This window comes from Dendrobates tinctorius, unplaced genomic scaffold (assembly GCF_039654945.1).
Source record: "Dendrobates tinctorius isolate UK_male_01 unplaced genomic scaffold, ASM3965494v1 ptg000032l, whole genome shotgun sequence".
In the NCBI taxonomy this organism is placed as follows: Eukaryota; Metazoa; Chordata; class Amphibia; order Anura; family Dendrobatidae; genus Dendrobates; species Dendrobates tinctorius.
The window spans coordinates 31,191,694-31,209,236 of NW_027361700.1; the positions used below are offsets into that span (position 1 = coordinate 31,191,694).

At 44.5% G+C, this 17,543-nt stretch overlaps 1 protein-coding gene across 5 annotated transcripts in view; it reads right to left on the reverse strand.

Annotated features, from left to right (window-relative positions):
* Positions 1-777: 777 nt before the first annotated feature.
* The window catches only part of NT5C3B (5'-nucleotidase, cytosolic IIIB), a 28,209-nt gene continuing 11,443 nt past the window's right edge, over positions 778-17,543 (reverse strand). Inside the window, exons 8-10 of one of the 5 annotated variants that reach the window (XR_012231608.1) lie at positions 4,265-4,465; positions 1,428-1,911; positions 778-1,249 (exon numbers count right to left, since the gene is read on the reverse strand). Coding sequence is in view for 3 of the 5 variants with exons in the window: in XM_073572708.1 (XP_073428809.1) it covers positions 1,801-1,911; positions 4,265-4,465 (312 nt within the window). In the remaining 2 variants the exon portion in view is untranslated. Of the gene's footprint in view, positions 1,912-4,062; positions 4,130-4,264; positions 4,466-17,543 lie in introns of all 5 variants that reach the window. The other 4 variants (XR_012231607.1, XM_073572711.1, XM_073572708.1 and 1 more) reach the window with 4 other exon arrangements.

The following is a 17,543-nucleotide window of genomic DNA, read 5'->3' on the forward strand; positions in this document are numbered from 1 at the left end:
CAGTGACTTACTCCATTTTATTTTAGTATGGTCATACGCATAAGGGAGCTCACTCCAGACTCACCCTCACATGCACCCTCAGCTGAGCTGAGTGCAATAAGCAACTGCCAGGGCACCACTGGCAGCTACTTATATCCTTGTAGAACAAAAAGTGTACTGAGATAAAGTAGGCCCCCGTACACATTAGATGGTTAGCCAACTTTAAATTAAAGTGCATGGGAGGTCTTAGAGGAAATCTCCCTGTGGGATCAACCGTCCAAAAGCATTTATATCGGCATGTAGGTCATAGGAAGATGACTAAAATGATACCTTGAAATCTGCGATCCAATACGGTGTTCCAGAGAAGTGTACATTTTTTTCTGAATTTGTAAATAAGCTGTTAAGATCTAAGGGCTGGACATAGATCTCCCCAAGAATCTGCCTCCAAAACTTGTTTTAAAATGTTAGGGGATGTTACTAATGTAAGACATGTCATGACTGACAGTCTTCTCTCCTGATCTACCTGTCTCACACTGTTAAGGCCCCCTTCCATTTATAATAAAATGATTCTGACTAAGATCTATATCCGACCCATAGATCTTAACAGCATATTTACATATTAAAAATGTGGATTGCTCAGGAATAAAACATCGAATTGCAGATATCAAGATACAATTTTATTCAGATTCCTATGACTTACATGCCCATACTGACTGTTTAAGACGGTTGTTCTTACTGGCAGATTCCCTTTAACAACAGATCGGGTTGCCAAAAGAAATACAAAATGAGAGTCAAAGATATTTTCTTAAATTTTACTAAAACAAATGCATTTTGTAAAACAATCAAACTGGATGTTAGAACAGGGACGTTAAAACGTGGCTGCACCCACAGAAACTGTACATGGTAAATCCTATGCACAGGTTATGGATGTGAAATGCAGCCACTTTGTAAAATCAGCCTACAGGAAATAGAGAATGGTCCTAATCCTCAATTTATAGAGACTGCTAGATTAGGAGACCTAGACCTAAGGAAAAAAATGGATGGAGTAGATGTGTTGGCATAAGGCTAGTGTTACACAATGGCCTTTGGTCATGTACAAATTGGGATAAAATTGCAGCATAACAGTCGCCTCAATGTTTCTCCATGGGAAATGTTCTCCTCCTCCTATTTCAGAGCTTTCGGGTGGGGGTCCCAGTGGTCAGCAAGTTCCCACCTAACCGGAGTATTTTCTATTTTCAAATCTATAGACGTGACACCAAAATATTAGCACCTGTATACACAGAGAAAACAAAAACCAGAAACACAATATGGCAACAGTCTCGCTAGATTATCCTAGTATAATATAAAAAATACCTACAAAACTAAAGGGATTTTTGCAGAAATTAAGCTTTTACAAGGTGCCAAATGAAAAATAAGTGATCCCGATAAATGTCCAACCGTTCCATTACCTCCACAGCCGACCTTCAGTATTATATTTATTTCCACAATCTTTGGTGGGTAATGGGTTGCCATAATGGAGGCAAGGACCACCTAAGAGGCTAGAAGTCCATATAGATGAGGTAAGGCAGCATTTAGTATTATCACCGAAAAGTCGGCCAAAGAGAAAATTCTAGATATAAAAGGAAAGCTCCAGCCATAACTGATACATTGGGGCTTGTCTCATGTCCTAATGCGCCATTCCTGGCTAATGGCGACATCACCTGGTTAGTGCACATTTTAGAAGAGCAATGGGGACATGATTGAATAAATCAATAACATCCTTGGGTTGAGATGGGAGGGAATCTGTACCGACTTGTTTATTAATAGGCGTTATTGAAGCAATCAGTTCTTGGAGGTTACAAAGTTGATAATCCCGTTCACCACATCTAGGGTCTCGTCTGCGACCAAGACGATGTCGTAGGAATGTAAAAACTGATCCGTTAGCTCTTCAACCTGTAATGAATAGGAGATAGGGTCTTGCTTTGCTCTTAAGAGTATAAGCATACAACATCATTCTGACACCAAGCTAAACAGCTTCAGCAAATCACTGGAGTTTTCCTGAGGTGGCTTTGCCGTCATTCTGGTGGCAAACACACTATACTGTTAAAGGGGTTGTCCACTACTCAGACAACACCTTCTCAATCCCTAGATTTCCCCCTAGTAAAGGAACACATACTCATCTCCGGCGCTATTCCAGCTACATAGTCCCTAGCTCTCCCGAGGCTCTCGTAACGTCATGTCAAGCAATCCCTGCGACCATTAAGCGCTTCGCCCTCCCCACCTTTGGACAAATCACATACATACGGAGGAAGTCAACTGCAGCGCTCCCATTTCCTCCGTATGTAAGTGCTTTGTCCAAAGGCGGGGCAATTAAAGCGCTGATTGGTCACAGGGATCGCGTGACATGACGTTACGCGAGCCCTGGGAGAGCCAGTGTCGACAGCAGAGGTAAATATATGTGTTATTTTACAAGGGAGAAACATGAGGATTGAGAAAAAGGTGTCCGAATAGTAGACAAGCCACCTCAAGAATGAGCACATCACATCTTTTAAGTTTCACAGTTTCTGAATCCTAAAGCGGTTATAAGTGACATAAAACAGAACATGTGCACATCAATGTCGTTTTGACATTGCTATGTACTACCGTATTTTTTGGACTATAGGACACACCTAGGTTTTAAAGGAGGAAATTAGGGAAAAAAAAAATTAAAGCAAAAAATGTGGTCAATTCTGTACTTAATATCCCCTATTCTGGTATATATGGTCCCCTCATCCCCATCCTGATACACATGGCACCCTCATCCCTACCCTGGTATGCATTTCCCCCTCATCCCTATCCTGGTATGCAAGGTTCCCTCATCCCTATCCTGGCAGGAATGATCGCCCTCATCCCTAGATAGGGCCATATGCAGACCACGATAGGGATGGGGCCATATGCAGACCACGATAGGAATGGGGCCATATGCAAACCACGATAACGATGGGGCCCATATGCAGACAATGATAGCAATGGGGCCACATGCAGACCACGATAGCGATGGGGGGAACTCATACCAAGATATTATAAAAGAGAAATGAAAATTCATTGCCTTCCCACGGCAATGGGTGTGGAATGCAGTGAATATTCATTTCTCTTTAGCAGCGGGAACAGGAGTTAGCCGCAGCAGCCGGCTCCAGCCTCCTGTGACCCACTGCTCTGCCGATGCCGTTCCCCCACCTCCCCTGCACAGCCGGTACATCTGGACTATAAGACGCACCCATTTTCCTCCACATTTTTGGAGGAAAAAAAAGTGCGTCTTATAGCCCTAAAAATACGGTACTGCTCCCGTCATCCCCATCCTGATTCACATGACCCCCTCATCCCCCTATCCTGGTATGCATGACTCTCATTCCCATCCTGGGATGCATGCCCCCTCATCCCTATTCCTGACAGGAATGATCACCCTCATCAATCTCCTGGTATGCAGGGTCCCATCCTTAACTTGGTATGATTGGCCCCCATCCTGGTCCTGATATGCATGGTGCCATCCTTACCATGGTATAACTGGCCTCATCCCGATCCTGGTATGCACGGTCCCATCAGAAAACATTAGAAGAAAAAAAAAAAAAAAAAAAAACACATTACACTTACCTTCCCGGAACTCCCTCGCAACGTCTTGTTCGGGTGCCAGCAGCCGCTTAATGAGTGTAAGCAGCGCATGGCAGGGACGTCATGTGCTGCTTGCAAGCCAAAGGGCAGCTGTCGAAATACTCAATGCTCTGCACGCTGAGACTGTGTGCGTGCAAAGCACTGAGTACTCATTGCTCTCTAGCGAGCACAGTGTCAGTCGGAGACTTCCTGCAGCTGCCGGTGGTCACGTGTGCCGATACTTAAGAGAAATGAATATTCATGAAATGGGGTGAGTTTTCATTTCACTCAAGTAGATGCCATTCCCCCACCACAACCAGAGCCGGTACATCCAGACTATAAGACGCACCCCACATTTTCTTCCACATTTTTGGAGGTAAAAAAGTGCGTCTTATAGTCCGAAAAATACGGTATGTTCATTTCTTGTGACGCTTTTGCAGCCCGACTAGGTTTGAAAAAGACTCCATGTGCACGTACCCTTAGGAGCATTTTGGCCTCTTTGGATGCAGCATCCTACTATTAGATCTGTCTGAGCAGCAGCCACCTGGCAATGATTGATTACTAAAGTTAATTTTATCATTCATTACAACCCAAAAATGGTGGGCTATCACGTAAATGTCCTGGTATGATGCCCATCAAAATGTGATGATTTGCCAGTGGAGCTCAGTTCTGTCCTCACCTTGTCATTGAGGAAGCCGATGGTGAGAATGTTCTCCACAGTGGCGACTCCTTCGGACATTGTGAGGTCGCCTAAAGTATCTCCAAGGAGAAGGATGTTACTGCGATGGCTGATCTGCTGGAAATACTCTGTGTCTTTCAGGACAGAGTTATTCTTGTTATACGTGTGAATCAAGTCACCCTTAAATCCAGTCAGGACACCCTAGAAGGAAAGGATTGCATGTACAGAATTACACACACATCCTGTGGTCACCTGGCCTGATCTTCAGTCTGTTTTACATGCATTTTACAGCAATTACCTTATTCCTGAACGCAGTTGTCCCTCCCCCCTAGCCAGCCCGCCTGGCATACATATATACAGGGGGAGATGGCATGCAGGTATATACTACATAAAGGAGGAGATGACATACAGGTATGTACTACATTCCTGAGGAGATGACATACAGGTATATACTACATTCCTGAGGAGATGACATACAGGTATATACTACACACAGGAGGCGATGACATACAGGTGTATATACTATATACAAAAGGAGATGACATACAGATGTATCTCTACGCATATAAAAATGAATGTGTGTGTGTGCATCACCAATCACGAAGCATCTTTCATTTAACCAAAGCTGTTCAAAAGAAGCTGAGCTGTGATTGGTTGCTATGCGCAACAGTTTTCCTTGCAAACAATCACTAAGCATCTCTCATTTCACCAGAGCTGGTTAAAAGAAGCTAAGCTGTGATTAGTTGCTATGACCAACAGTTTTCCCTCTTGACAACACCTCAGCAGACACTGACATGGTGGGAGAAATATGTTCCCTAAGATGCTATATGCTCCCAGACATTGTCTGCACCCCTGAAAGGAGCACATTACAGAAATGAATCCCCCCTCCTGTGCCCGCATATCATCACACATCCTCCATCCTATAGGCACATCTTCCCTCTTAAAGGGATCATCGGTATGGAAGTCAGAGAAAATCCATCCAGCGATTTGGTTTTGACCCCAGGCCTCTCTTAAAGGGATCCCCGGTATGGAAGTTAGGGCCGTTCCACTCAGCTCTGTGGTTCTAACCCCAGGGTCTCTTAAAGGGATCATTGGTATTGAATTTAGGGAAAATCCACTCTGCGCTTTGGTACTGACCCCAGGCTCTCTTAAAGGGATCTCCACTATGGAAGTCAGGGCAATTGCCTTCAAATGCTCTGGTACTGACCCCAGGCTCTCTTAAAGGGATCTCCTGCATGGAAGTTAGGGCAAATCCCTTGGCGCTCTGTTTCTGACCCCACGGTTCTATTAAAGGGATCATTGGTATGCAAGTCAGGGCAAATCCACTCAGCGCTCTGGTTCTGATCCCAGGCTCTCTTAACCCCTTTCTGTCATGTGACGTACTATCCCGTCCATGTGCCCTGGGACTTAATTCCCAGTTACGGGAGAGTACGTCACAGAGATCAGCGGCGCCCACGTGGTGAGCCCACAGTGATCTGTGATGTGACAGAACAGCGATCTGTCACAGGACAGTGATGTCCCACCTGGGACAATGTAATCAAGTTACAAAAAAAAAAAAAAAAGTAAAAATAATTAAAAAAAAAAAAAAAAATCGCTAAATAAATAAAAAAAAAAAAATATTCCCTAATAAATTCATTTTTTGGAAATAATAAAAACAAAACAAAAAAAAACAATAAAAGTACACATATTTGGTATCGCCGCGTCTGTAACGACCCACCCTATAAAACTGTCCCATTAGTTAACCCCTTTAGCGAACCTCTTAAAAAATAAAAAACGAAGCAAAAAATATTGATTTATTATCATACCGCCGAACAAAAAGTGCAATAACGCGCGATCAAAAAGACGCATATAAATATCCATGGTACCGCTGAAAACATCATCTTGTCCCGCAATAAACGAGCCGCCATACAGCATCATCAGCAAAAAAATAAAAAAGTTATAGCTCGCAGAATGAAGCGATGCAAAAATAATTATTTTTTATATAAAATTGTTTTCATTGCATAAAAGCGCCAAAACATAAAAAAACGACCTAAATGAGGTATCGCTGTAACGGTACTGACCCGAAGAATAAAAGGGCGCACTGACCCAAAGAATAAAAGGGCTTTATCAGTTTTACCGCACGCGGAACGGTGTAAACGCACCCCCCAAAAGAAATTCATGAAACGCTGCTTTTTGTTCAGTCTGCGTCCCCAAAATCGGAATAAAAAGCGATCAAAAGATGTCACGTGCCCGAAAATGATACTGATAAAAACGCCAACTCGTCCCGCAAAAAATAAGACCTCACATGACTCGGTGGGTCAAAATATGGAAAAATTATAGCTCTCAATATGTGATGATGCAAAAACTATTTTTACAATAAAAAGCGTCTTTTAGCGTGCGACAGCTGCCAAACCTAAAAACCGCCATAAATAGTAAATCAAACCCCCCGTTATCACCCCCTTAGTTAGGGAAAAATAATAAAATTAAAAGAAAATGTATTTATTTCCATTTAACCATTAGGGTTAGGGCTAGGGCTGAGATTAGGGTTAGGGGTGTGTTGGGGATAGGGTTGGAGTTAGAATTGGGGGGTTTCCACTGATTGGGCACATCAGGTGGTCTCAAAACGCAACATGGCGTCTGATCTCAATTCCAGCCAATTCTGCGTTGAAAAAGTCAAATGGTGCTCCTTCCCTTCCAAGCTCTGCCATGCGCCCAAACAGTGTTTTACCCCCACATATGGGGTATCAGCCTACTCAGGACAAATTGCAAAACAACTTTTGGGGTCCAATTTCTCCTGGTACCCTTAGGCCTCTTTCACACTTCCGTTTTTGACCATCAGTCAAAATCCGCCAGTTTATGAAAAAAAATGGATCCGCCATTTTTTTTGGCAGATCCGTTTTTTTCCCCATCGAGTTGCATTACCGGCGGATCTTGACGGACGGCCATCCGTCTTTTTGCGGATCCGCCAAAATGTGTCTCTCTCTCAGTCTCCCCCCTTCCCGGACTGCGGTTCCTTTAAAATTCTGCATTCAACGGATCCGTCAAAATAACGGTCCGGTGGCATCAGTTTGCATCAGTTACAAACGGATCCGATTTCCGCCATTTTGGCGGATTTTAACTGACAACAAAAAACGGAAGTGTGAAAGAGGCCTTAGGAAAATAAAAAATTGGGGGCAAAAATATCATTTTTGAGGAAAAAAATTATTTTTTTTTTCACGCCCGGGCGTTATAAACTTCTGTGAAGCACTTGGGGGTTCAAAGTGCTCACCACACATCTAGATAAGTTCCTTAGGGGGTCTAGTTTCTAAAATGGGGTCACTTGTGGGGAGTTTCCACTGTTTAGGTACATCAGGGGCTCTCCAAAGGCAACATGACACCCGCAGAGCATTCCATCTAAGTCTGCATTCCAAAACGTGACTACTTCCCTTCCGAGCCCCGTTGTGTGCCCATACAGTAGTTTTCTCCCACATATGGGGTATGAGCACACTCAGGACAAATTGGACAACCTTTGGGGTCCAATTTCTCCTGGTACCCTTGGGAAAATAAAAAAATTGGTGACTAAAAGATCATGTTTGTGGAAAAAATACCATTTTTTTATTTTCACGCCCGGGCATTATAAACTTCTGTGAAGCACTTGGGGGTTCAAAGTGCTCACCACACATCTAGATAAGTTCCTTGGGGGGGGTCTAGTTTCCAAAATGGTGTCATTTGTGGGGGGTTTTCACTGTTTTGGTACATCAGGGGCTTTCCAAACGCGACATGGTGTCCGATCTCAATTCCAGCCAAAAAAGTCAAATGGCGCTGTTTCCCTTCTGAGCTCTGCCATGCGCCCAAATAGTCGTTTACACCCACATATGGGGTATCAGCGTACTCAGGACAAATTACACAATAACTTTTAGGGTCCTGTTACCCTTGGGAAAATAAAAATTGGGGGTGAAAAGATCATTTTTGTGGAAAAAATAGGATTTTTTAATTGTACGGCTGTACGTTATAAACTTCTGTGAAGCCCTTGTGGGTTCAAAGTTCTCACCACATATCTAGATACGTTCCTTGGGGGTCCACAGATTCCCTTTAAATGTTTTCTCAAAGAAGTCCATGATTAAAAATAAATATTTTTCTTTTATTATCACATCTGCGGTACATCAGGGGCTCTCCAAAGGCAACATGACACCCGCAGAGCATTCCATCTAAGTCTGCATTCCAAAACGTCACTACTTCCCTTCCGAGCTCCGTTGTGTGCCCATACAGTAGTTTTCTCCCACATATGGGGTATGAGCGTACTCAGGACAAATTGGACAACCTTTGGGGTCCAATTTCTCCTGGTACCCTTGGGAAAATAAAAAAATTGGTGACTAAAAGATCATGTTTGTGGAAAAAATACCATTTTTTTATTTTCACGCCCGGGCATTATAAACTTCTGTGAAGCACTTGGGGGTTCAAAGTGCTCACCACACATCTAGATAAGTTCCTTGGGGGGGTCTAGTTTCCAAAATGGTGTCATTTGTGGGGTGTTTTCACTGTTTTGGTACATCAGGGGCTTTCCAAACGCGACATGGTGTCCGATCTCAATTCCAGCCAAAAAAGTCAAATGGCGCTGTTTCCCTTCTGAGCTCTGCCATGCGCCCAAATAGTCGTTTACACCCACATATGGGGTATCAGCGTACTCAGGACAAATTGCACAATAACTTTTATGGTCCTGTTACCCTTGGGAAAATAAAAATTGGGGGTGAAAAGATCATTTTTGTGGAAAAAATAGGATTTTTTAATTGTACGGCTGTACGTTATAAACTTCTGTGAAGCCCTTGTGGGTTCAAAGTTCTCACCATATATCTAGATACGTTCCTTGGGGGGGGGTCTAGTTTCCAAAATGGGGTCACTTGTGGGGGGTTTCCACTGTTTAGGTACATCAGGGGCTCTCCAAACGTGACATGGCGTCCAATCTGAATTCCAGCCAATTTTGCATTGAAAAAGTCAAACGCGCTCCTTCCCTTCTGAGCTCTGCCATGCGCCGAAACAGTGGTTCCCCCCCAAATATCAGGTATCAGCGAACTCAGGACAAACTGCACAACAACTTTTGCAGTCCAATTTCTCCTGTTACCCTTGGTAAAATAAAAAAATTGAACCTGAAGTATTTTTTTGTGAAAAAAGGTTAAATGTTCCATTTTTTTTAAAATATTCAAAAAATTCCTGTGAAGCACCTGAAGGGTTAATAAACTTCTTGAATGTGGTTTTGAGCACCTTAAGGGGTGCAGTTTTTAGAATGGTGTCACTTTTGGGTATTTTCTATCATATAGACCCCTGAGAGTGGCTTCAAATGTGATGTGGTCCGTAAAAATAAAATGGTGTTGCAAAAATGAGAAATCGCTGGTCAACTTTTAATCCTTATAACTTCCTAACAAAAAACATTTTGGTTCCAAAATTGTGCTGATGTAAAGTAAACATGTGGGAAATGTTAGTTATTAAGTTTTTTGTGTGCCGTATCTCTGTGATTTAAGGGCATAAAAATTCAAAGTTGGAAAATTGCGAAATTTTCAAAATTTTTGCCAAATTTCCATTTTTTCACAAATAAACGCAAGTAATATGAACGAAATTTTACCACTAGCATGAAGTACAATATGTCACGAGAAAACAATGTCAGAATCACCGGGATCCATGGAAGCGTTTCAGAGTTATTACCTCATAAAGGGACAGTGGTCAGAATTGTAAAAATTGGCCCGGTCATGAACGTGCAAACCACCCTTGGGGGTTAAGGGGTTAAAGGGATCCCCGGTATGGAAGTTAGGGCAAATCCACTCAGCGCTCTGGTTCTGACCCCAGGCCTCTCTTAAAGGGATCTCCGATATGGAAGTTAGGGTAAATTCCTCAGCGCTCTGATTCTCACCCCAGGCTCCTATTAAAGGGATCCCCACTATGGAAGTTAGGACCGTTCCACTCAGCGCTCTGGTTCTGACTCCAGGCTGATGGGATGATGTGGGATATTATGGGTAGTAGTCCGGTAGCTCTGGCTGACGGGATGATGTGGGATATTACAGTGAATGTGGCTATGTGGAGTGGGCGGGGCTACACACATATATATACACACAGTACACAAATACTCAAAGAGTTTTCTTTATTTTCATGACTATGAAAATTGTAGATTCACGCTGAAGGCATCAAAACTATGAATTAACATGTGGAATTATATAATTAACAAAAGAGTGTGAAACAACTGAAAATATGTCTTATATTCTAGGTTCTTCAAAGTAGCCACCTTTTGCTTTGATTACTGCTTTGCACATTCTTGGCATTCTCTTGATGAGCTTCAAGTGGTAGTCACCAGAAATGGTCTTCCAACAGTCTTGAAGGAGTTCCCAGAGATGCTTAGCACTTGTTGGTCCTTTTGCCTTCACTCTGCGGTCCAGCTCACCCCAAACCATCTCGATTGGGTTCAGGTCTGGTGCCTGTGGAGGCCAGGTCATCTGGCGTAGCACCCCATTACTCTCCTTCTTGGCCAAATATCCCTTACACAGCCTGGAGGTGTGTTTGGGGTCATTGTCCTGCTGAAAAATAAATGACGGTCCAACTAAACGCAAACCGGATGGAATAGAATGCTGCTGCATGATGCTGTGGTAGCCATGCTGGTTCAGTATGCCTTCAATTTTGAATAAATCCCCAACAGTGTCACCAGCAAAGCACCACTACACCATCACACCTCCTCCTCCATGCTTTACGGTGGGAACCAGGCATGTAGAGTCCATCCGCTCACCTTTTCTGCATCGCACAAAGACATGGTGGTTGGAACCAAAGATCTCAAATTTGGACTCATCAGACCAAAGCACAGATTTCCATTGGTCTAATGTCCATTCCTTGTGTTCTTTAGCAAAAACAAGTCTCTTCTGCTTCTTGCCTGTCCTTAGCAGTGGTTTCCTAGCAGCTATTTTACCATGAAGGCCTGCTGCACAAAGTCTCCTCTTAACAGTTGTTGTAGAGATGTGTCTGCTGCTAGAACTCTGTGTGGCATTGATCTGGTCTCTAATCTGAGCTGCTGTTAACCTGCGATTTCTGAGGATGGTGACTCGGACGAACTTATCCTCTGCAGCAGAGGTGACTCTTGGTTCTCCTTTCCTGAGGCGATCCTCATGTGAGCCAGTTTCTTTGTAACGCTTGATGGTTTTTGCCACTGCACTTGGGGACACTTTCAAAGTTTTCCCAATTATTCGGACTGACAGACCTTCATTTCTTAAAGTAATGATGGCCACTCGTTTTTCTTTACTTAGAATTTGTATTATGGCAAGAAAAAAGCAGCTAACAGTCTATTCAGTAGGACTATCAGCTGTGTATCCACCAGACTTCTGCACAACACAACTGATGGTCCCAAACCCATTTATAAGGCAAGAAATCCCACTTATTAAACCAGACAGGGCACACCTGTGAAGTGAAAACCATTCCCGGTGACTACCTCTTGAAGCTCATCAAGAGAATGCAAAGAGTGTGCAAAGCAGTAATCAAAGCAATGGTATGGTATCATAATGGTTGCCATGGCGACGATGTCATAATAGGTTGCAATGGTGACGGTTATGTCATAATAGTTGCCATGGTGACGATGATGTCAAAATAAGTTGCCATGGCGAAGATGATTACATAATGGGTATATGGGCACGGAACTATGGGATGGAGGATGTGTGATGGGTATATGGGCACCAGACTATGGGATGGAGGATATGTATGATGGGCATATGGGCACTGGACTATGGGATGGAGGATGTGTGATGGGTATATGGGCACCAGACTATGGGATGGAGGATATGTATGATGGGCATATGGGCACTGGACTATGGGATGGAGGATAATCATTATAATTTGTTATAACTAACCAGTTAGTTACTATGCCCAGGCAACGACGGGCTCTTCAGCAAGTACTATATAAAGCGGAGAGGACATCCAGGAGGAGATGACATACAGGTGTATATACTATATACAGGAGGAGATGATATACAGCAACAATTTATGTGCAATATAATCATTATAACAAATACACCAGTTAGTTACTATGCCCGGGCAACGCCGGGCTCTTCAGCTGGTTGATTATATAATAAATATTAATACAAAAATGAAAATCACAGCACCTTCCCTTTAACCCCTTCATGACCGGAGCTTTTTCGTTTTTGCGTTTTCATTTTATGTTCCCCTGCTTCTCAGAGCTGTAACTTTTTTATTTTTCGGTCAATATTGCCATGTGAGGGCATGTTTTTTCCCTGGGACGAGTTGTACTTTTGAACGACACCATTGGTTTTAACATATCGTGTACTTGAAAACGGGGAAAAAATTCAAAGTACGGTGAAATTGCAAAAGAGTGCAATCCCACAATTTTTTTTTTTTTTTTTTTTACCATGTTCACTAAATGCTAAAACTGGCCTGCTATTGAGATTCGCCCGTTATTGCATTTTAATTCAATGTCGCCGTGACCAAAAAAATGTAATTCTGGTGTTTTGACTTTTTTTTTTTCTCGCTATGCCGTTTAGCGATCAGGTTAATCCTTTTTTTTATTGATAGATCGGGTGATTCTGAAAGAGGCAATACCAAATATGTGTATGTTTAATTTTATTGTTTTATTTTGAAAGGGGCGAAAGGGGGGTGAGTTGAATTTTTTTATATTTTTAATTTTTTTTTTTTTAAACTTTTGGCATGCTTCAATAGTCTCCATGGCAGACTAAAGCTGCAGCAACCCGATCGGCTCTGATACATACAGGCGATGATCAGATCGCCTGTATGTAGTAGAATTACTCACTTGCTATGAGCGCTGACCACCAGCTGGCGCTTACAGCAAGCAGGCACTTGACAACCATAGAGGAGACCTCTGGTTGTCATGCCAACCTATCGGTGACATGTGATGGGGGTCACCGATGGGCGGATTTCCGGCCCGATGACTGGAAGCGCGTATTAAATACCACTGTCAGTCTGATAGCGGCATTTAACAGGTTAATAGCCGCGGGTGGATCGCGATTTCACCCGAAGCTGTTCAAAACAGCCAATATGGAAAGATATGGACTCACCACCGGAGCCCACATCAAAGGGAGGGAGTCCAACATCAGCGCACATGTACGCCACATGTCGTAAAGGGGTTAAAGGCCCCTTCTTATCAATTTATTTTATGGTGCATTTTACTTAAAAATAAAGTGTAATCCGAAATATACATGAGTATCATGGAGGGAACAGAATCATGGGGCACCGCAAGTGGGATTGGATAGTAAGTACTGATAAGCGAGTATACACGTTGCTCGGGTGATCTCCGAGTATTTGGATGTGCTCAGAGATTTAGTTTCTTTCACCAGCTAGCCACCCTGAATACATGTGAGGATTGCCTGTTTGTTAGGAAATCCCCACATGTATTCAGGCTGTCTAGCAGCCGAAAATCATGCAGCTACGGCAACAGAAACTAAATCTCCGAGCACGCCAAAATACTCGCATGCTCGGGAAATCTCGAGTAATGAGAATACACGCTCATCACTAGTAGTGAGTCTTTATTTGAAACATCTCAATAATAATAAAAAAAATCATAAGCCCTCCAAGGATTACCTTGCGTTAGAATCCGACAGTTAAAGGAAATCTGTCTGCAAGTTTTTGCTATGTAATCTGAAGGCAGCAAGCAGTAGGGGTTAATGCACTGAATTCAGTGATGCCTCTCTTATCAAGCTCTTTCGTTTTCTTTGTTTGCGTTTTAGCACCATGCCTTATTGCTGGGACACCAGGGCTGTGGAGTCGGAGTCGTGGAGTCGGAGTCGGTGCTCATTTTGGTGGAGTCGGAGTCGGAGTTGGAGTCGGTATAAAATGGACCAACTCCGACTCCTAAAATATATAATAAATTGGGTACAGTAATTCAATGCAGGATGTGCTGAATATTTTTTCATAGGAGTTTGGCAAAGTTATGAAATGTCCTATAAATGGCTGTTCTATTCCTGATCTAAGGCTACATTCACACACAGCGTTTTTCCTGTGTTTTTTGAGGATACGTTTTTCAGCTGCAAAAGCTGATCATCTTTTTAAAAAACTGCATTACCTGAAAGGTTTTTGAGCTCATAGATAATGTTTTCAATAGCAAAAGCAGATTAGAAATCTGCTCTATCTATCCATTTATCCATATCTGTCTATCCATATCGTATCTGTACCAAAAAGAATGAAAACCGGGTAGTACACCAATATATATTCTGTTCTATCTAAATATCTTGATTATTGGATCATAAAAATGATTAAATGTCTGAGGTTCACATTGTACTACAATAAATTTTTCACTTAAATATAAGCAATATGTGTGGGAGTCGGAGTCGTGGAGTCGGAGTTGGAGTCGGTGTAAGGGAAATTGAGGAGTCGGAGTCACAGGTTTGGCTTACCGACTCCACAGCCCTGCGGGACACAGCAGCCATTCTAGTCCGACACACCACCTCCTGTGATAAGCAGCTCACTATCTATGGACACTGTATATACAGGGCCTCGTGTGGGCGGGGTTAGCTTCCTCAGCTCTGCTGTATTGCTAAATCTAAGAACTCTGTCAGAAAGGCTGCACCCAGTGATACGTCGTTGGATTCAGCTTCTCTTTCCTACATCAGGCTGCTCTCAGATAAGATAGCAAAAACCTGCTGACGGATTCCCTTTAAGGACAATGTTCAAGTAGGTACACACCTGTGATGAAGGAGCAGCCGCCATCTTGGATATGGGGCCTAATGCTCGCCTCATGTCTGAGCTTGGCCTGTCCATTTTGGTCTGAGTTCACAAGAATTACAGGCAGCTAACTGCTCCTACCCCCCCCCCCCAGGGTCTGTAAGCATATTGAAGAAAGCAGGATTTAGTGCTCCAATGTAGAATAGCAAGGCCTTTTAGTATGATGAGATAAGGCCAAAACAGAACTTCAAAGCTTGAGTGGGAGCCACGCCAGCATGGGGCAGGAAGGTGCCTGGGGGCTTCAATTAGAATATACCTGTCAGCTGGACACAGAAATACACATCCATTGTCTCTCCCAGCCGCTCCGACTCCATTCTAGGATCATGGATTATGAGCACACCTTTCGAGTTATAGACTCATAAAAAATATCCACGTGACCCTGAGGAAATCGAGCATCTGGCAGTGCAGCTCCTGAGTCGGTGAGGGCTCTGGGACCTGAGATATAGAGATTGGCCCTCCACAGCGACCCAATGGGGCCATGTTTGCTCTCCACACGACAGGCAAAACAAACCACATTCAATGGTACCTCTTGTGTTCTGATCCGATCATCCTGGAGGAAGTTACCCCCTTTCTTAGATATTGGGAATAAGTTCTGCAGGGAGCTAAAGGGTGGAGATTATTAGCCCACCCTCTGACACAGTGGGGAGGAACCCAGCATGCTTAAGAACTGGCAGCACATGGAAGACAGTCTCACTCACACAGAAGAACCAGATGATGATCTAAGAAGGAACTAGGGACGGGCCTGCCAAGGGAGCAGCGGCCCGCGCTTTGGGGTCTGTCCGGCAACTAAGAGTCTTGTACCTGTGGACTGCAGAGCTCCCGGCATCCACATGCAACCTACAACCTGGTAAATTGACCTCCAGCTTAATATCTAAGTCTTGTACCATTATTGTTATATTTTACTATGACTGCAAATCCACTGTAATTCCGTTGTATGCTTCTGTATATTTCTGTAATTATCTAGTGCGCCCTTAAGGCAATTAAACCATAAAATTAATCTTGGGCTGATGCTTTTACTCTGATTACGGATCTTAGAATACCCAGCGGGTAACAGGACATCCTCCTCGGCGGCCATTTGCGCTAGGTGCAGTTCCCTTACTGACCTGAGAGACAAAGGGGGCGCCGGAGAGCTGTGCCTGTGTAGTTACGTCACATTGGTGACGTGGGAGGAACCGGTCTTTTCTCCACATTGGTGGCAGTGGTGGGATCAGAGTAATAGTGTGGGTGGGACCCCTACTCCCAGACACTAAAGACTACCAGCGGTAACTTTCACTGCTGGGGTCTTAGGGTATGTGCTCACGGTGCGGATTCTGCTGCGGTTGCGCAGCGTTTCTGCCGCTGCGGGTCCGCAGCAGATTCTGCTGCGTTGTACAGTACCTTTATTTCCTATGGAAATTAAAAAACGCTGTGCACATGCTGTGGATTTTTCCGCGCGGTTTTGTTGCGGTTTACAATCCGCAGCATGTCAATTGTTTGGTGCAGAAACGCTGCAGTTTTACACCATCGTTTATGAGGTGTGAAACCGCAGGCAAAACTGCAGATAAACCGCAGGAATTTTGTCCTGCCGGATTTACCTGCGGTTTTCTCTACAAAATCCGCACACCAAGAAAACTACGTGTGCACATACCCTTAAGGTCAGCCCAGCACTAGAAGGTCAGAGTGTAAATATAATAAGTTGTGTGCGAGGTCAGGGTTGCAGCTGTGTCAGTAACCAGAGGTTCCCAAGATGGCAGAAGGCACCAGGAGTAAGACAAAGGGGGAGGCCAATGTTATGGTCTATGAGGAGGTGGTGGAGGACAATACCAATGAAGGCGAAGGGGAGCTCCGCCAGGGCTCCCCAAGGAGCCAGACCCCCGTGCTCAGTCCCACAGTGGACTGTCCACCATCTGCCCACCCCAGCCTATCCAGATCGGAGGCCCTTTTCCAGGCGGCTATGGTACAGCTCGAGGCTGGTAATGACGCCGCCCATGACAGACTCCTGGTGGCGGCAGAGAAAGCAGCGGCGCGTGAGCATGCAGAACGTGTGCTGCAGGCTGCAGAACGCCGTGAAGCTGTGGAGCGCCGGCACCGACTGGAGATGACTCAGCACAGGCTCCCGCTGGACGCTCCAGCCCCACCGGGGACCAAGGCTTCCAAGGTCCGGGCGGAGGACTTTCCACTGCTTGAAAAGGATGGAGAGCTGGATTCCTTTCTGTTGGCCTTTGAGAGAACCTGCCTCCAACACCATCTGGCCCTGGATCAGTGGGCAAGGTACCTGACCTCCCGTTTGAGGGGTAAGTCCCTGGAAGTTTTGGGGGACTTACCTGCCGGGGAGGAGCAGGACTACAACAGCATCAAGCGGGCCCTGATCCAGCACTGCAACCTCACCCCGGAGTCGTACTGCAGGAAGTTCCGGAGCCTGCAGCGGGGCTCAAAGGACACCTGGACCGACCACATGCAGGCACTGCTGAGAGCTGCGGAGCACTGGACCTCGGGTCTAGAGCTCACCACCCACCAGGAGGTCCAGGAACTGTTCGTCATGGAGCAGTTCTTGTGGAACTGCCCAGAGGACCTCCAGCAGTTCCTCCGTGACCAGAAACCAAAGGGGGCTTCTGCTACAGCCGCC